Source organism: Oncorhynchus clarkii, chromosome 17 (genome assembly GCF_045791955.1).
Source record: "Oncorhynchus clarkii lewisi isolate Uvic-CL-2024 chromosome 17, UVic_Ocla_1.0, whole genome shotgun sequence".
NCBI classification, from domain to species: Eukaryota; Metazoa; Chordata; class Actinopteri; order Salmoniformes; family Salmonidae; genus Oncorhynchus; species Oncorhynchus clarkii.
Genome location: NC_092163.1, coordinates 23,408,909 through 23,423,919, shown reverse-complemented (window position 1 = coordinate 23,423,919; position 15,011 = coordinate 23,408,909). Strand labels below are relative to the sequence as shown.

Genomic DNA, 15,011 nt, shown 5'->3' with positions numbered 1-15,011 from the left:
TTCCAGCCCAGCACTAACACACCAGTTTCAAATAATTAACTAGTCATGATCAATCTGGATCACAGTTAGTGGTATCAGGTGTATTAGTGCTGGGTTGGAATAAAGCGTGCACACCCATCCTTGTTTAGTCAGAGTGTAATTGTTAATAAGCAGCACTTTGTGTGTGACTGTGTGTGTGACTGTGTGTGTGTGCGTGCGTGACTGCAAACATGCGTGAATGCATAAATGTCATACATGCAAGTGAGCAGCTACCTGGGCGACATGAGTGTCTGGGACTCGGTCTTGCAGAGTTTGGCCACTGGGCCGGGCAGTTTGTCCGTGCTTAGGTCCCAGCTGGTGGGGGTGGGGTTGGGGTTAGCCTCACCTGGCCCTGTGCCAGCCCTAGTCTCCTCATCCTCCGCGTCCTGGACATAATGGGAGAAATATAGTTCAAAATATATACAGGAATGTAGAGTACATACTAGGGTATTTCACCCATTCATTGGATTTCCATCCGCTGCACAGTGTTCCCGCTGGTTCATTTCTCTCCCTAGAGATGAATTAACACTTTACTTAACTGTCCTTTTCCAGTTGGTATTGTCAGTGGGAATTCACTGACACCAGAGACACAAGTCATGAAGGTTCACCCTGTGCGAGTTGAGAACACCTGTTTTACAGGTAAACTCAATTATCTGCATCCCATACGGCACCCTATTCCATTTATAGTGCACTACTTTTGACCGGATCCCTACAGGCCCAAAATGAGTACACTACATAGGGAATATGGTGCCATTTTGGGGTGCAGTCATTGAGATCATTGTTTCCTCAATGGGATCATTCCCAAGAGGTAGCAACCAAAACCAATACGTAACAGACGATTAAATGCACATAGTACATAGAAAAAAGCTATTTCTGTGCAGGGTACCCGTTGTCGATGCATTTCAATGTGTTGTCATGGTGACCGTGAAAACATAACATAACGCCTGGCAGATGTCCGTGAACACATTCACATGAAGCTCAGTGTGTGCATGTAAGTATCATGTGTCCGTGTGTGAATGTGTGTGCATGTAAGTATCATGTGTCAGTGTGTGGATGTGTATGCATGTAAGTATCATGCATCAGTGCATGGATGTGTGTGCATATAAGTATCATGTGTCAGTGTGTGGATGTGTGTGCATGTAAGTATCATGTGTCAGTGTGTGGATGTGTGTGCATGTAAGTATCATGTGTCAGTGTGTGGATGTGTGTGCATGTAAGCGTCATGTGTCAGTGTGTGCATGTGTGTGCATGTAAGTATCATGTGTCAGTGTGTGCATGTAAGTATCATGTGTCAGTGTGTGCATGTGTGTGCATGTAAGTATCATGTGTCAGTGTCTGCATGTAAGTATCATGTGTCAATGTGTGCATGTAAGTATCATGTGTCAGTGTGTGGATGTGTATGCATGTAAGTATCATGCATCAGTGCATGGATGTGTGTGTATGTAAGTATCATGTGTCAGTGTGTGGATGTGTGTGCATGTAAGTATCATGTGTCAGTGTGTGCATGTGTGTGCATGTAAGTATCATGTGTCAGTGTGTGCATGTGTGTGCATGTAAGTATCATGTGTCAATGTGTGGATGTGTGTGCATGTAAGTATCATGTGTCAGTGTGTGTATGTAAGTATCATGTGTCAGTGTGTGGATGTGTATGCATGTAAGTATCATGGGTCAGTGCGTGGATGTGTGAGCATGTAAGTATCAAGTATCATTGTGTGCATGTAAGTATCAAGTGTCAGTGTGTGGATGTGTGTGCATGTAAGTATCATGTGTTTGGCCACTGAAAATCCCATCCTTGGGCCCCAAACACAAGCCTCCTCAGAATCTCTCCTTCCCTCCCTCTCTAAAGAAATGCATTGTCAGGTGCCCCTCGTTGCCGGGGTTCCCGGGGTGAACGATTGCAGAGGAGGCAACGGAGCGCGAGAGACAACGATGAAGAATAACAAACACTGCTCTTCTCACGGACCAATACATACGCTGACGCCCTCTCTACAGCCAGCTGGACCTGGGCCTCAGAGTGGTGTCGGTGTGTTTATACATCATGTGTGTGTGTTTGTGTGTGTATGTGTGTGTGTGTATGAGTGCGCTCGTGTGTATGTGTGTGTGTGTACACAATGTCTGTGTGTGTGTGTGCGCGTGCATGTATGCTTGTGTGTAATAATGGAGGTCTTTGTGTTAACAGTGTAAATGTACTCTTGTTCGCATCAAACTGGTCGAGTGGAAGATAAACAGATGGGAGCTGATTTATGATAATGGACAAAACAGCCGTGCAGAGAGAGAAGAAAAATGTTTAAAGAACCCCAGATCTATTTCCCCCCATGTCTACCGTATTTTGTTCTGTCTACATTTTAGGAATGTTTACTGACAATTGCTGTTTCCATGAGGCCTGTGTTGAGTTTTTTATCCAACAGGTACATTACTTATAAAAATGGTTTGATGGAAACATGGTCAGTCAGAAAGAGAGAGAATGGGGAAAAAAGACAGGTAGAGAGAACGACAGACATTAAATGAGAGAACAGGAGCGAGTTGTGGCAAAGAGACAGGCAAAATCAGAGACAAAGTGGAAAGAAAGAGAGAAGTACTCGAAAATCCTGAGACAGAGATAGCAGCCCAACCACTGAGGAAGAGAGAGAACAGCAAAAGAGACAAAGAGCACTTGGGAACAGCACAAAATATGTTAAGCCTACAGGGATCCTCCAGATTACCCGCTGTAGAGTAAAGTTGTCCATAGACACTGATCTTGGGTCAGTTTTACCCCACCTATGGTTAAGGTCAGAATTGGGGGAAGGGAAGCTGATATTAGAGCTGTCCCTAGGGGCAGCTTTCCCACTCACCCCTGCAGGAGACTCCAATCCGGCGCTGTCGTCTGTATACTTGGTCCCTATTAGGACTTTGGCCCTGTCCGGGGTCAGCAGATCTCCACCCTAAAAAGGAGCAGAACACAGGATGCAGTTACCAAAACTGCCAGCTAGGGGACGCCCTTGAGCATATCCTAATTCCATGTCTTTAATATAGAAAAACAAATCACATGAACTCTATTCACAGTGAGCTTTCATATGCGCCAGCTGGCAGCGAAATAGCGGACTACTAACCCTTAGGTGGCTGGCTACCCCCTTAGCTGGCTCCTTTTCCTTGACACAAGCTGCATCAGACTTTCAGGAACACACTGTATTCATGACATTTCTATCTGAAACATTCCACAAGTTTGCTTACTTAAAGCTGGAATCCTTAATGGTGAAACTGTCCCATTTCTTTGTGATATTACAACAACAAAGAAGTTACTGCAAACAAAGAACACTATTTTCTTCCCTACGACATCATTGCATGTGCAATACAACAGTAAAATATGTACTGCTGTTTTTTGTTGTTGTTTTGCCCACGTCCCGCGACGCTCCTCACCGCTTCATCAACAAAACAAAAACAATAAGAATGGCGGTGGGTCAGACAGTGGAACTGTTACCCCTACTGCGGAATCCGTCTTTAACGTGCGCAAGGGTCAAACTCTGAAATGCCTTTGTTGATACTTTGTGCTCACATATTTGATGAGACAATCAATGTTCTCGCTAGAATAGATCCATATTTTTTGGCAATGTTTGACCCGCTTGGATGAACGACAATTCCTCCTCAGTACAAATCATTTCTGCGGGGCTTAGGACACCGTGCGCGCAGAATCGATCTGGCCTTACTCAATGTCTGACACTCACACTAAGAAACCACCCACACAGTTACAAGGTGTCTGGTGCAGTACGCAGTACTACCATACATACAATTCCGAGAATATCCAGGAATAACCGTCTAAAATGCCTGGCATATGGATGCCACATATAATTGACTATTTAAAGGGTACAGCTAAAAATGTACCTAATCTAAAATACCTGGCATATGGATGTCAAAAAGAATGCAATATTTTTAAGGATAATTCACCCAAGCTACAAATTTACCTAAACTAAAATGCCTGGCATATATATGGACGCCACAAATCATTACTGTTTAAAGGAATAGTTCATCCTTTCGAAATGCACGGAGCTTCATTTATCAATCACGTGTAGCCACAAATCTGTGTGTAAACTATGCGTGAGATCATTTCCACACAGATTTATTTGCTTGAGAGCGTGCACATTTAGGCACAGCCATGACCATGCGTACGCACAGTGCCAAGTGGTAGAAAAAGGGAACTGCGTGTCAAGCATAGAATTGGGAAAATACACTGCGTGTACAAGACATTTAAACGCATGCCATTCTGGTGCACATTAAAGTGCTATCCCAACGGGCACTGTTCGGCGGGAGCTTGCTGATCGGTATCTCACATCCCTGGAGGAGCCAATGTTTCGGACGCAATCATCAGCAAAACGAACTGTAACATACCATTTCCATCGCACAACAGGTTGAAGTCAAGAGGGGTTTCTTTGCCATCAATGGGTTCCAAAATACGCACGGAGCAATAGACGGCACCCACGTCACCATAAAAGCACCATCCCAAAATGAGTACAACTAGGTGAACAGAAAAGGCTTCCACTCTTAACGTGCAGGTGATAGGTTATGTGACATGTAAAAAAAAACGCTGCGGAATGTCATGGCCGGGTGGAACCCACGACTCGTTCATTCTGCAGAACAGCAATGTTGGTCTATACGCCTACAGGAGGGAGCTGTTGAAGTATATTTGCCATTGTTAAAGCAACTTGAATTGTCCTCTTTTTTGTAGCTATGTTTTTATTTTTACTGGTCAAACCACAACTGAAACAACTAAATAAAACCTTTTGGTTGTACTCTATTTCAGTCTAGGAGCAGTTTTTTTTCTTAGCTTGTTCTGGTTGCGCCGTTGTAGGCTATTTCATGGTACGGCGTTGTATATTACCTACTGGCATTAAAGGGATGATTTTGCTCATATATGGTTAATTGGGGGTGCTTCGAAACGCAAATAGCCAAGGTCGTGCACAAGCACTGAGGCTGAGAACATTTGGTATTTACCAACGGTTACCTCCTACCGGTGTGTGTATGACGCTCGTAGGATTGTTTGATAAAACACTATTTTTATTCGATTTTTAGGAATAGTTTCTATGCAATGTTGATAAATGATGCCCCTGGGATATATACGGATGTCACAAATCACTACTATTTAAAGGGATAGTTCATCCAAGCTACAAATGTTCCTCATCTTATGGATAGCTAAATAGAGATAAACCTAGAGATCTACATAGACAATGGATCTGGATAGTCAGCAACCTACCCATGTTAGCATAGCTTTAGAGCATGTGAGCATTGTTGGATTAAAAAAAAACAATGGGAGCGGTAGGACACATGTTAGCATAGCATGCTAATCCAAATTCTATTAAAAAGATAGTCCTATAGAGTAACAAACAAAAACATTTGTGTGTGTGTGTGTGTCAGTGTGTGTGGCGTGGGATTGTTGTGAACTTATGCTCCAATTGCAACAAAGAGGAGTGAGTGTGTGTGTGTGTGTGTGCGTGTGTGTTTGCTTACGATGCAGGCCAGGTCCCTGGCCTGGCTCTTCTGACTGTGCAGACTCCCAATCTCAGTCTGGGAGCTCGAATGGGACATTCCCTCAAAGAAGGGCCTGGGTGACAACCACATAAAAAAAAAAACATATTTGAAACTTTCAGAAAAAATACATACTTGAGAGACTGTGCTGAGATGGGTAGTAGGGACACTAACTTGTGTACCCATTTAGGTGATGTTTTCATACTAGTCATTCAGCTGCAGTTGTCTTTCACGTTTCTCCCCTGCAGCGACTTTCTTTTCTCTCTCTTTTGATTTGATGTACAGTAACAATGCACAAATAAACTGCCCTTAACACTGTGGAAAATATGAGTCTTCACTTTGACTAAAGTGTGAACATTATATGGGGCCCTGTTTGAGTTTAGCTGTACTCACAACATTTCGTGCGGCCATATCTGGCGACATGATGTGGGGCCCTACTTGAATTTGGGTTTATCTGTATTTGGGACATTCTGTGGGGCCTTACTTTAGTTAAGGTGTACAGTACTGATAACATTTTGAAGAACCTTACTTGAGTTTGGGTTTGGGCGTGCTAAGGACACTCTCGTTGTCCTCCATCTCAGGGCCGCTGTCACTCTGGTTGTAAACCTCCAGACTATCATAGAGCAGGTCCAGATCCTCCTCCACCTCCTGGGTCTGGTCCACTGGGTCCGAGTCCAGAACCTAGCAACAACAAATGGACAGTGAAATAATCAGTCAATCAATCAATCAGTCAATCTTTTATCCATCCATCCATCAACCAATAAAATCACTTCCAAAGAGCAAGTAATAGCACACTGGCAAGGAATAACTCCTTTGGCTGATGGAGTTGAAAGTTCAGAGTAGCATTGGTAACTCAGAAAATAGTATACATACACCACCAGTTTATTAAATACACCACCCTGTTCACAAAAATGGTTCGCTCCTACAGACAGTGACAATGGCTTGCTATATAAATCAGGCAGACAGGCATCCAGTTACTGTTACATTGAATGTCCGAATGGGCAAACGAGTGACCTAAGCGACTTTGAGCGTGGTATGATCTTCGGTGCCAGGCGTGCCGGTTCCAGTAACTCAGAAACGGCCCGGCCTCCTTGGTTTTTCGCGCACAAGTGTCTAGGGTTTTACCGAGAATCACGCGACAAACAAATAACATCCAGTTAGCGGCAGTCATGTGGGAGAAAACAGCTCGTTGATGAGAGAGGTCGAAGGAGAATGGCAAGAATCATGCAAGCTAAGAGGCGGGCCACAAACAGGCAAGTAACGCCGCAGTACAACAGTGGTGTACAGAAAGGCATCTTGGAACGCACAATTAATGGGTCCTTGTCACGGATGGGCTATTGCAGCAGACCACCTCACCGGGTTCCATTCCTATCAGTTAAAAACAAGAAGAAGTGGCTACAGTGGGCACGTGATCACCAACACTAGACAATTGAGGAGTGGAAAAACATTGCCTGGTCTGATGAATCCCAGTTCCTGTTGCATCATGCTGATGGCAGAGTCAGGATTTGGAGTAAGCAGCATGGGTCCATGGCCCCATCCTGCCTACTGTCAACGGTACAGGCTGGTGGCGGTGGTGTAATGGAGTGGGGAATGTTTTCCTAGCGTAGGTTAGGTCCTTTGATACCAACAGATCAATGTTTAAACTCTACACCTTGTAGAATCCATGCCACAAAGAATTCAGGATGTTCTCGAGGCAAACAGGGGTTCAACCCGGTACTAGATGGGTGTACTTAATAAAGTTTATATATCTTTAGCCATACTGCTATTGTAACAACATGATGAATTAATTTTCTCTACAATAGCAATTTGTTTTCTTTGGAAACATGACAGGTCTCAAAGGAGGAAATTGGAAGTTTTCCATATTTCCCGTTGAAGTTGACTAACAGCTATAACAGTTATTTGGAATACCGTGTGCATGCATACACATGCACACACTGTCACATGATACGTACATGCACACACTGACACAAGCTATTGTAATGGAATATGCAGACAGTATGCATATAACACAGATAATGTTCTTTCAACTAGGAGAGTATTTATATTATTTGTCAATTAGTTCTGAAATGACTTGGAGCACAAAACAAAATTGATTAATTTAAATGAATTCCCACAGGCCATACATTACCGACTTGGTTGTCTCTGTGCCTTTTATGAATCATTACCGACTGAGATGAGACCAATTAAAAATATCGAAACATCAATTAAAAACTCACTGCTAAGCGATAATAAATCAGCGTTCTGTTGTAAATCTTAAATGTAGTATTTGTTGCAGAAAGAATCATTCATTTCCCCTCATATTCTCACTAGCTGAATATCTCAATTTATTTTGACTCAAATGACGCTCATAGTTTGTGATTGGCTTTTACAAACGAACCAAACGTCTGGATTGGTGCAGTAATAAACTAGTGCTGCCAATCAAGGGCTCCCACACCCCTGCTACTCTCATCAGTTCCAAGTGAAGTGACACTCAATGAGTAATTTACAAGTATGTAATTATGATTACATTTTTGGCAGGCGCTGAAGCACAACTTTGTGTTAGGGAAGACGAACAAAGTGAAACACTGGCTCTAATGGACAATACTTTTCCAAAGGTTTTCAATTATTTATTTCTTCCGACGACAGGATGCATGACAAAGCTGTGACCGGGGTCAACCAACTGTTCCATAGAATGTCCTGTCAGTAAAATAGGTATGTTGATCCAATCCTGCACATAACCAACCGTTAATGAACCCAGCCAGGCCTGTACACGTTGAACCATGGGTTGTGTCCCAAATGGCACCCTACTCACTACATAGTGAGAGATGGGCCCTGGTCTAAAGTAGTACACTATACAGAGAATAAGGTGCCATTTGGGACATACAAATGATACCACAGTTGCCTTTCCTACTTAGGTCACTTCCTGCTTGAAGGAGAGGTAATATCATTAAGGAGTTAGGTGATAAAGGAGAGCGGCGCTCTCAGGGCGAGACTGGTAGACAGCGAGCGAGGTTAGGTTAAAGAGACTACAGTGGGCCGACAGTAGCAAAAGTGCTTAAATCAATTAGATTGATCTGTAAACAGAAAGGGTCAAAGACAATACGCTCCATATATATGGGACTTCATTAACAGATTGCATGGTATAATGGTATAGTTTTTTGGTTGGTAGAACCTTTTCACAAAATGGTTATTTGAGGGTTCTTCATTCGGTGAACGGATTCTACATAGAACCAAAAATGCTTCTCCCCGAAAACAAGAAAGGGTTCTCCTACAGGGACAGATGAAGAACACTTTATGAACCTTGTAGCATTCTACAAAAACTTTGAAGCAGCGGCAGATGAATCCCTTGCAGCGTGTTATTCATATATAACAGAACAGTTGAAGCGTGCAGTACTAACCTCATCCGTCACTTTGAATCGCTTCAACAGGGCCACAAACTTCTGTTTGAAATTGGGTTGCTGTACAATGAGAGTGAGAGAGAGGGTGGAGGAGAGGGAGGGAGAGGAAGAGAGAGTTTGGTGTCAACAAGAGTACACCAAGAACTTGTCAGAACGATCATTTTTAGTGTGATCCCCATTTGCTGACTCCATGACGTAAGCTAATCTTTCAGAGACATCAGTGTAACCAACAAAGCTGTCTTCAAACTCATGGGATGACAGCTCTAGAATACTGAGAGCTCAATAAATCACAGTGAAGTTATCACAATAGACTTCTGAGTCTAGTCTTCACCGTTCCGGAGTGAAGTTTCCCATAGGTAAAGATCTAGGAAAAGCTACCCCTTGTCCAATCCTAACAATATTTAATCATTGGGAAAAAACTAAACTGACCCAAAATCAATGTCTAGGGGCAATTTCACCCTACTCCCATTAATATGCTTATCTGAAGAGTGCCAGCATCTGAAGAGCACTAGGATGCACCATTAAAAGTCGGTTAATGTTCACACGGCTTAGTGGCTTCGACCTCGGTGAACTTATGTGTGCATGATTCGCTGATTCACCAAAGGCACATCAGGTCATTGGAGAGAGCCAGACATGTCATTATTAACAACATTAAGGATTATTGATTGAAGCAAATACCAAGACCTAGGGAAAAGTATTTGTTAAAGTGTGCGTTTATTTGTGATTTATGTTTGTGTGTGTATGTCTGTGTGTGTTACCAGCTACCATGTGTAGGTCTCAGTTTGTGCGTGTTGGTGCCTGCTTAATTTGTATCCTTAGTTGGTGTCTGCGTCATCTACACAGCGTTTTGGTCTAAAAGTGGACGTTGAACTCATTCCAGGACAACTCTCCTGTCACTACTGCTTAGATAAGGATTTAGGGGACAGAAGACATCTTCTGTGCCATCCCCGAAAAGAACAAGACTGAGTAGCAGACCTAACACAGACACACCTTAAAGAGATTACAGTGGACTATTGATGACTGCACCCATTTGCACTGGCTTGGAACTTTCGAGACAACACACACTAAACCTGAGCATAAAGTTATCAGAAGCAAGGCATTGAATTGGGACCGAAAAACTGTATTGCATTTAAATGTAGTTTGTACTTACAGTGCCTTCAGAAAGTATTCACAACCCTTGACTTTTTCCACATTTTGTTGAGTTACAAAATGGGATTAAAATGGATTTAATGGTCTTTTTTTCTTTTTGACGATCTACACAAAATATTTGGTAATATTAAAGATTCATTTTTTAAAGACGAATGAAAAATATTACACTAATATATATTGATAAAATAATTAGAATCCCCTTTGGTAGCGATTACAGCTGTGAGTATTTTTGGGTAAGTCTCTAAGAGCTTTACACACCTAGATTGTACAATATTTGCCCATTGTTCTTTTTTAAACCCTTCAAGCTCTGACAAGATGCTTTTTAGTAATTGACAGACATTTTCAAGTCTTGCCATAGATTTTCAAGACGATTTAAGTCAAAACTGTAACTAGGCCACTCAGGAGCATTTAAAGTCGCATTGATAAGCAACTACAATGTAAATTTGGCCTTGAGTTATTGACCTGCTGAAAGGTGAATTTATCTCCCAGTGTTTGTTGGAAAGCAGACTGAACCAGGTTTTCCTCTAGGATTTTGCCTGTGCTTAGCTCTAATCCATTTATTTTTATCCCCCGAAATAATTCCCTAGTTCTTGCTGATGACAAGCATACCCATAACATACCCATAAGAGTGGTACTCAGTGATATATTGTGTTCGATATGCCCAAAACATAATGCATTGTACATAATGCATTGTATTCAAGACAAAAATGTAATTTATTTGCCACATTTATTGCAAACAGGATGCATGTTTTGGAATATTTTGATTCTGTACAGACTTCCTTCTTTTCACTCTGTCATTTAGGTTAGTATTGTAGAGTAACTACAATGTTGTTCATCCATCTTCAGTGTTCTCCTATCATAGCCATTAACTGTTTTAAAGCCACCATTGGCCTCATGGTGAAATCCCTGAGTGGTTTATTTTCTCTCCGGCAACTGAGTTAGGAAGGACGCATGTATCTTTGTAGTGACTGGGTGTATTGATACACCATCCAAAGCGTAATTAATAACTTTACCATGCTCAAAGGGATATATATATATATTTTTTTATCAATCTACCAATAGGTGCCCTTCTTTGCGAGGCACGGGAAAATCTCCCTGGTCTTTGTTGTTGAATCTGTGCTTGAAATTCACTACTCGACTGAGGGACCTTACAGATAATTGTGTGGGGTACAGACATATATATTTTAAATATATATATTTTTAATTGAACCTTTATTTAACTAGGCAAGTCAGTTAAGAACAAATTCTTATTTACAATGACGGCCTAGGAACAGTGGGTTAACTGCCTTGTTCAGGGGCAGAACGACAGATTTTTACCTTGTCAGCTCGGGGATTCAATCTAGCAACCTTTTGGTTACAAGCCCAACGCTCTAACCACTAGGCTACCTGCCACCTCAGACATGGGGGTAATCATTCAAAAATGATATTAACCACTATTATTGCACACAGAGTGAGTCCATGCAACTTATGTGACTTGTTAAGCACATCTTTACTCCTGAACATATTTAGGCTTGCCATAACAAAAGGGTTGAATACTTACTGACTGAAGACATTTCAGCTTTACATTTTTGTAAACGTTTCTAAAAACAAAATGTCACTTGTTGTGTGTAAATCAGTGGCACAAAATCTCAATTGAATACATTTTAATTTTAGGCTGTAAAAACAAAATGTGGAAAAAGTCAAGGGGTGCGAATACTTTCTGAAGGGCACTCAAAAGGATTTGACAGTGCTGTTCTAAGTGAGTCAACATGCATAGTATGAAAAAGCATGGTATGAAAAACACATAATTGAAAACAATCCCCTTCTAAGAGTTTGTACCTGCAGACCCTGCCATCACACGAACAGGTGCTGTACCTCAGGGCTCTATGCTGGGGCTATTCTCATTCTCTCTGCACTAAAATAAACTTACAAGCTAGGCTTGATGTGTATTTGAATGAATTTATCCAACCCCATTGTAAAGTTGTTGATATAGTTAGGCTCCCCCATCCTTACCCTTGTCATGGATGTTGTTCGAATCATTTTCCTCCGGTTTTTCTTTGGCTTCCTTTGTCCATCATCATCCTCGTCGTACAGGTCCTATAAAATATAGTTTTGTGTCTTAAAGATCAGTGTTTTTACAACCCATGGGAATGTACCTTTTTGTTCCAAGCCCAGCACTAACACACCTGCTCATCAAGATTAGTTGAATCAGGTGTGTTAATGCTGGGCTAGAACAATAAAGTGTTTGTTCTCAAAACAAGGTCTGGGCGTACTGCTAAATTGCAGCTACTGAGCACATGAATAGTAGACAGAAGTTTAGTTAAAAGAAAAGCACAAACATAGAAAGTCCCTTACATTCCATCCTCTTACACAACGACAGTATACAGTGTGTATTTTTGGGTGTCCATTACAGATAATTAGAGCTGGAGATCTTCCCCAACAGCTAAGTGTAAGATTTGCTGTGTCTCACCACTGGTTGAACAGCATCGTCACTAGCTTCCTGCTCCGAAGAGTAGCTGTCGTCGTCATCCTCTGAGTAGTTATCCATATCTGGGGAGCGATCTGGGGTCAAAGACAAGAACAAATGTTTACATGTCAATTCTCCATTCACTCACTGGGAAACTGTGGGGAATTTAGCATTGATTTTAAATGTCTATGTTCCATTGCTCCACTCAGAGGCTCTGAGCTAAAAGGAAGAGGTCAAGTAAGTGTAAATGCCTCTAATATCACTCCATACTTCCTCAAGGAAGGGAAAATATAATTAATGAATGAGTGAGTTTAGTAACATTTTTCAAAAGATTTCATATAGCTTGCCGGCCATCTGGCTAATATTGCATCCTTGACAGATGATTTTATTTTGGGGTGCGGGCCGTCAGGTTCACAGTGAATCCCTTTACATTAGTGCAGCTGACATCTGTATCGTTTACTCAGCGTCCATTTTGGCTCTGGGAGCACGAGGATCCTAAGGGAGCATCATGTGCCAGGCAGTAACCGCCTTAAGAACCACTGAAAATAATATCCTGCATTTTCCCTCAGTAACATTGGTCCTAATGTACTTAAGCTGTCATGGTTAGGGGTATAGGCACCGTTAGTAATGATGGTCTGTGGACACAGGCAATATGTAGGAAGGACCCTTCCCATGGGGCGATTAGTGGGTCTGTGGTGGGCTTATTGCACTTCAGTAAATAGACGTTTAAGTAGTGAATGTATGGAAATCTCTAGAGTTACACAAGGACGAGTGAAACATTGAGACACTGAGAGGCTACACAGAATACGTTTCTTTCAAAAGCATTTTCTTTAGAAAAGTTAACATTTGTGAAAACAAGCTGTCAATATAGAAACACATGTCTATTAAAATGTGCAATTGCCAAGGAAATGGTTTCACTCACATGACCGTCAGGCTAAGTGCAATGTAAATATGCACTTTTTATGCAATTAAAAACCATGAGATAGACTAGTGTCCAGTCCAGCGGGTGTACTTGTACATCAAGCTGACTCATGCTACAAAAACAAGAGATAGGCTCCTGCCCCAAGGGCCATTCTGACTCGGATAAGGATACTTTATGCAATTAAATAACGCCAAAAACATTGGTTTTCAGGATGAATAGCTTTCCTTAGTGTGCGGGCCAAACACTTGTGATGATAAGCACTGATTTCCAGGTCCCCACCTAAGGCTTTGGCCTTGGTCCCTGTCTGCCCGCTGCCGTCCTCATGGTCAATGGGCTGACTGGACAGGGAATACACACTGAGCTCGGCCGCACGCACCGGCACCTCCTTCACGTTGCTATGGAGACCCAGGATCTGGGCTCCATCTGTCGGGTGTTGCATCACCTAAACACAAGTCAGGACAGAGAAGTGTGTGAGCGACATACAAGTGTTGTTGCGTTCATTCATACAGAACAATGAGTACCTGAGTAAAATACATAATGCAGAAGCACACAGACACACACAGACACACACACAGACACACACAGACACACACACAGACACACAAACACACACAGACACACACACAGACACACAAACACACACAGACACCACACAAACACACACACAGACACCACACAAACACACACAGACACCACACAAACACACACAGACACACAAACACACACACAGACACACACACACACACACACACACACACACACACAGACACACAAACACACACAGACACCACACAAACACACACACAGACACCACACAAACACACACAGACACCACACAAACACACACAGACACACAAACACACACAGACACCACACAAACACACACACAGACACCACACAAACACACACAGACACCACACAAACACACACAGACACACAAACACACACAGACACACACAAACACACACACAGACACCACACAAACACACACAGACACCACACAAACACACACACAGACACCACACAAACACACACAGACACCACACAAACAGACACACACAGACACACAAACAGACACACACAGACACACACACAGCCATAAACACAAGCTCGCAAGCGCAGGCACACACACATTCATAAATTTGCACATACACACGCACGTTCAACTGAAGCACACAGTTTTTGTTAGAAACGGGGCAGCTTTATTTTCCTCCCCATGTTTTCTTCCTCATGTCTCACCAAATCGGATTTGTGCCTCTCACCTTGACACAGTTCGCTCTAAGCTCTAGGCTGTGTACCAAATCGCATACGGTGCCATTTGAGAGGCAGCCCTGGAGTTTCATTAACCATCAATCACTTCGGGCAGGTTGCGTCGAGAATGAAAGCCCCAAATGTTCTCCAATCACTGCTGTCATTCAAACCCAAGAGAAAGCCTGATAGCACTTTGTTCATGCAGTCACATCTCTACATCTCATTCTCTCCGGCATGCTGTATTATTTAGCCGTTTGCGGAGGCGGAGTTTGAAACTAATTGCGAGTGTATTGCGGATGGAGACCTGAGGAAATGTAGCCATGGTAGTCCTGTAATGTAATTGGGGGAATGG

The 15,011-nt window shown here is 42.5% G+C and overlaps 1 protein-coding gene across 3 annotated transcripts in view; it reads right to left on the bottom strand.

Moving 5' to 3' along the window:
- LOC139370553 (phosphofurin acidic cluster sorting protein 2-like) overlaps positions 1 to 15,011 on the bottom strand; it is a 93,021-nt gene that overhangs the window by 19,357 nt on the left and 58,653 nt on the right. For all 3 annotated transcript variants that reach the window (XM_071110120.1, XM_071110119.1, XM_071110121.1), the window contains exons 5-12: positions 13,688 to 13,850; positions 12,490 to 12,581; positions 12,033 to 12,116; positions 8,892 to 8,951; positions 6,044 to 6,195; positions 5,497 to 5,590; positions 2,850 to 2,939; positions 253 to 404 (exon numbers count right to left, since the gene is read on the bottom strand). In XM_071110120.1, the coding sequence (XP_070966221.1) occupies positions 253 to 404; positions 2,850 to 2,939; positions 5,497 to 5,590; positions 6,044 to 6,195; positions 8,892 to 8,951; positions 12,033 to 12,116; positions 12,490 to 12,581; positions 13,688 to 13,850 (887 nt within the window). The remainder of the gene's footprint in view (positions 1 to 252; positions 405 to 2,849; positions 2,940 to 5,496; positions 5,591 to 6,043; positions 6,196 to 8,891; positions 8,952 to 12,032; positions 12,117 to 12,489; positions 12,582 to 13,687; positions 13,851 to 15,011) is intronic.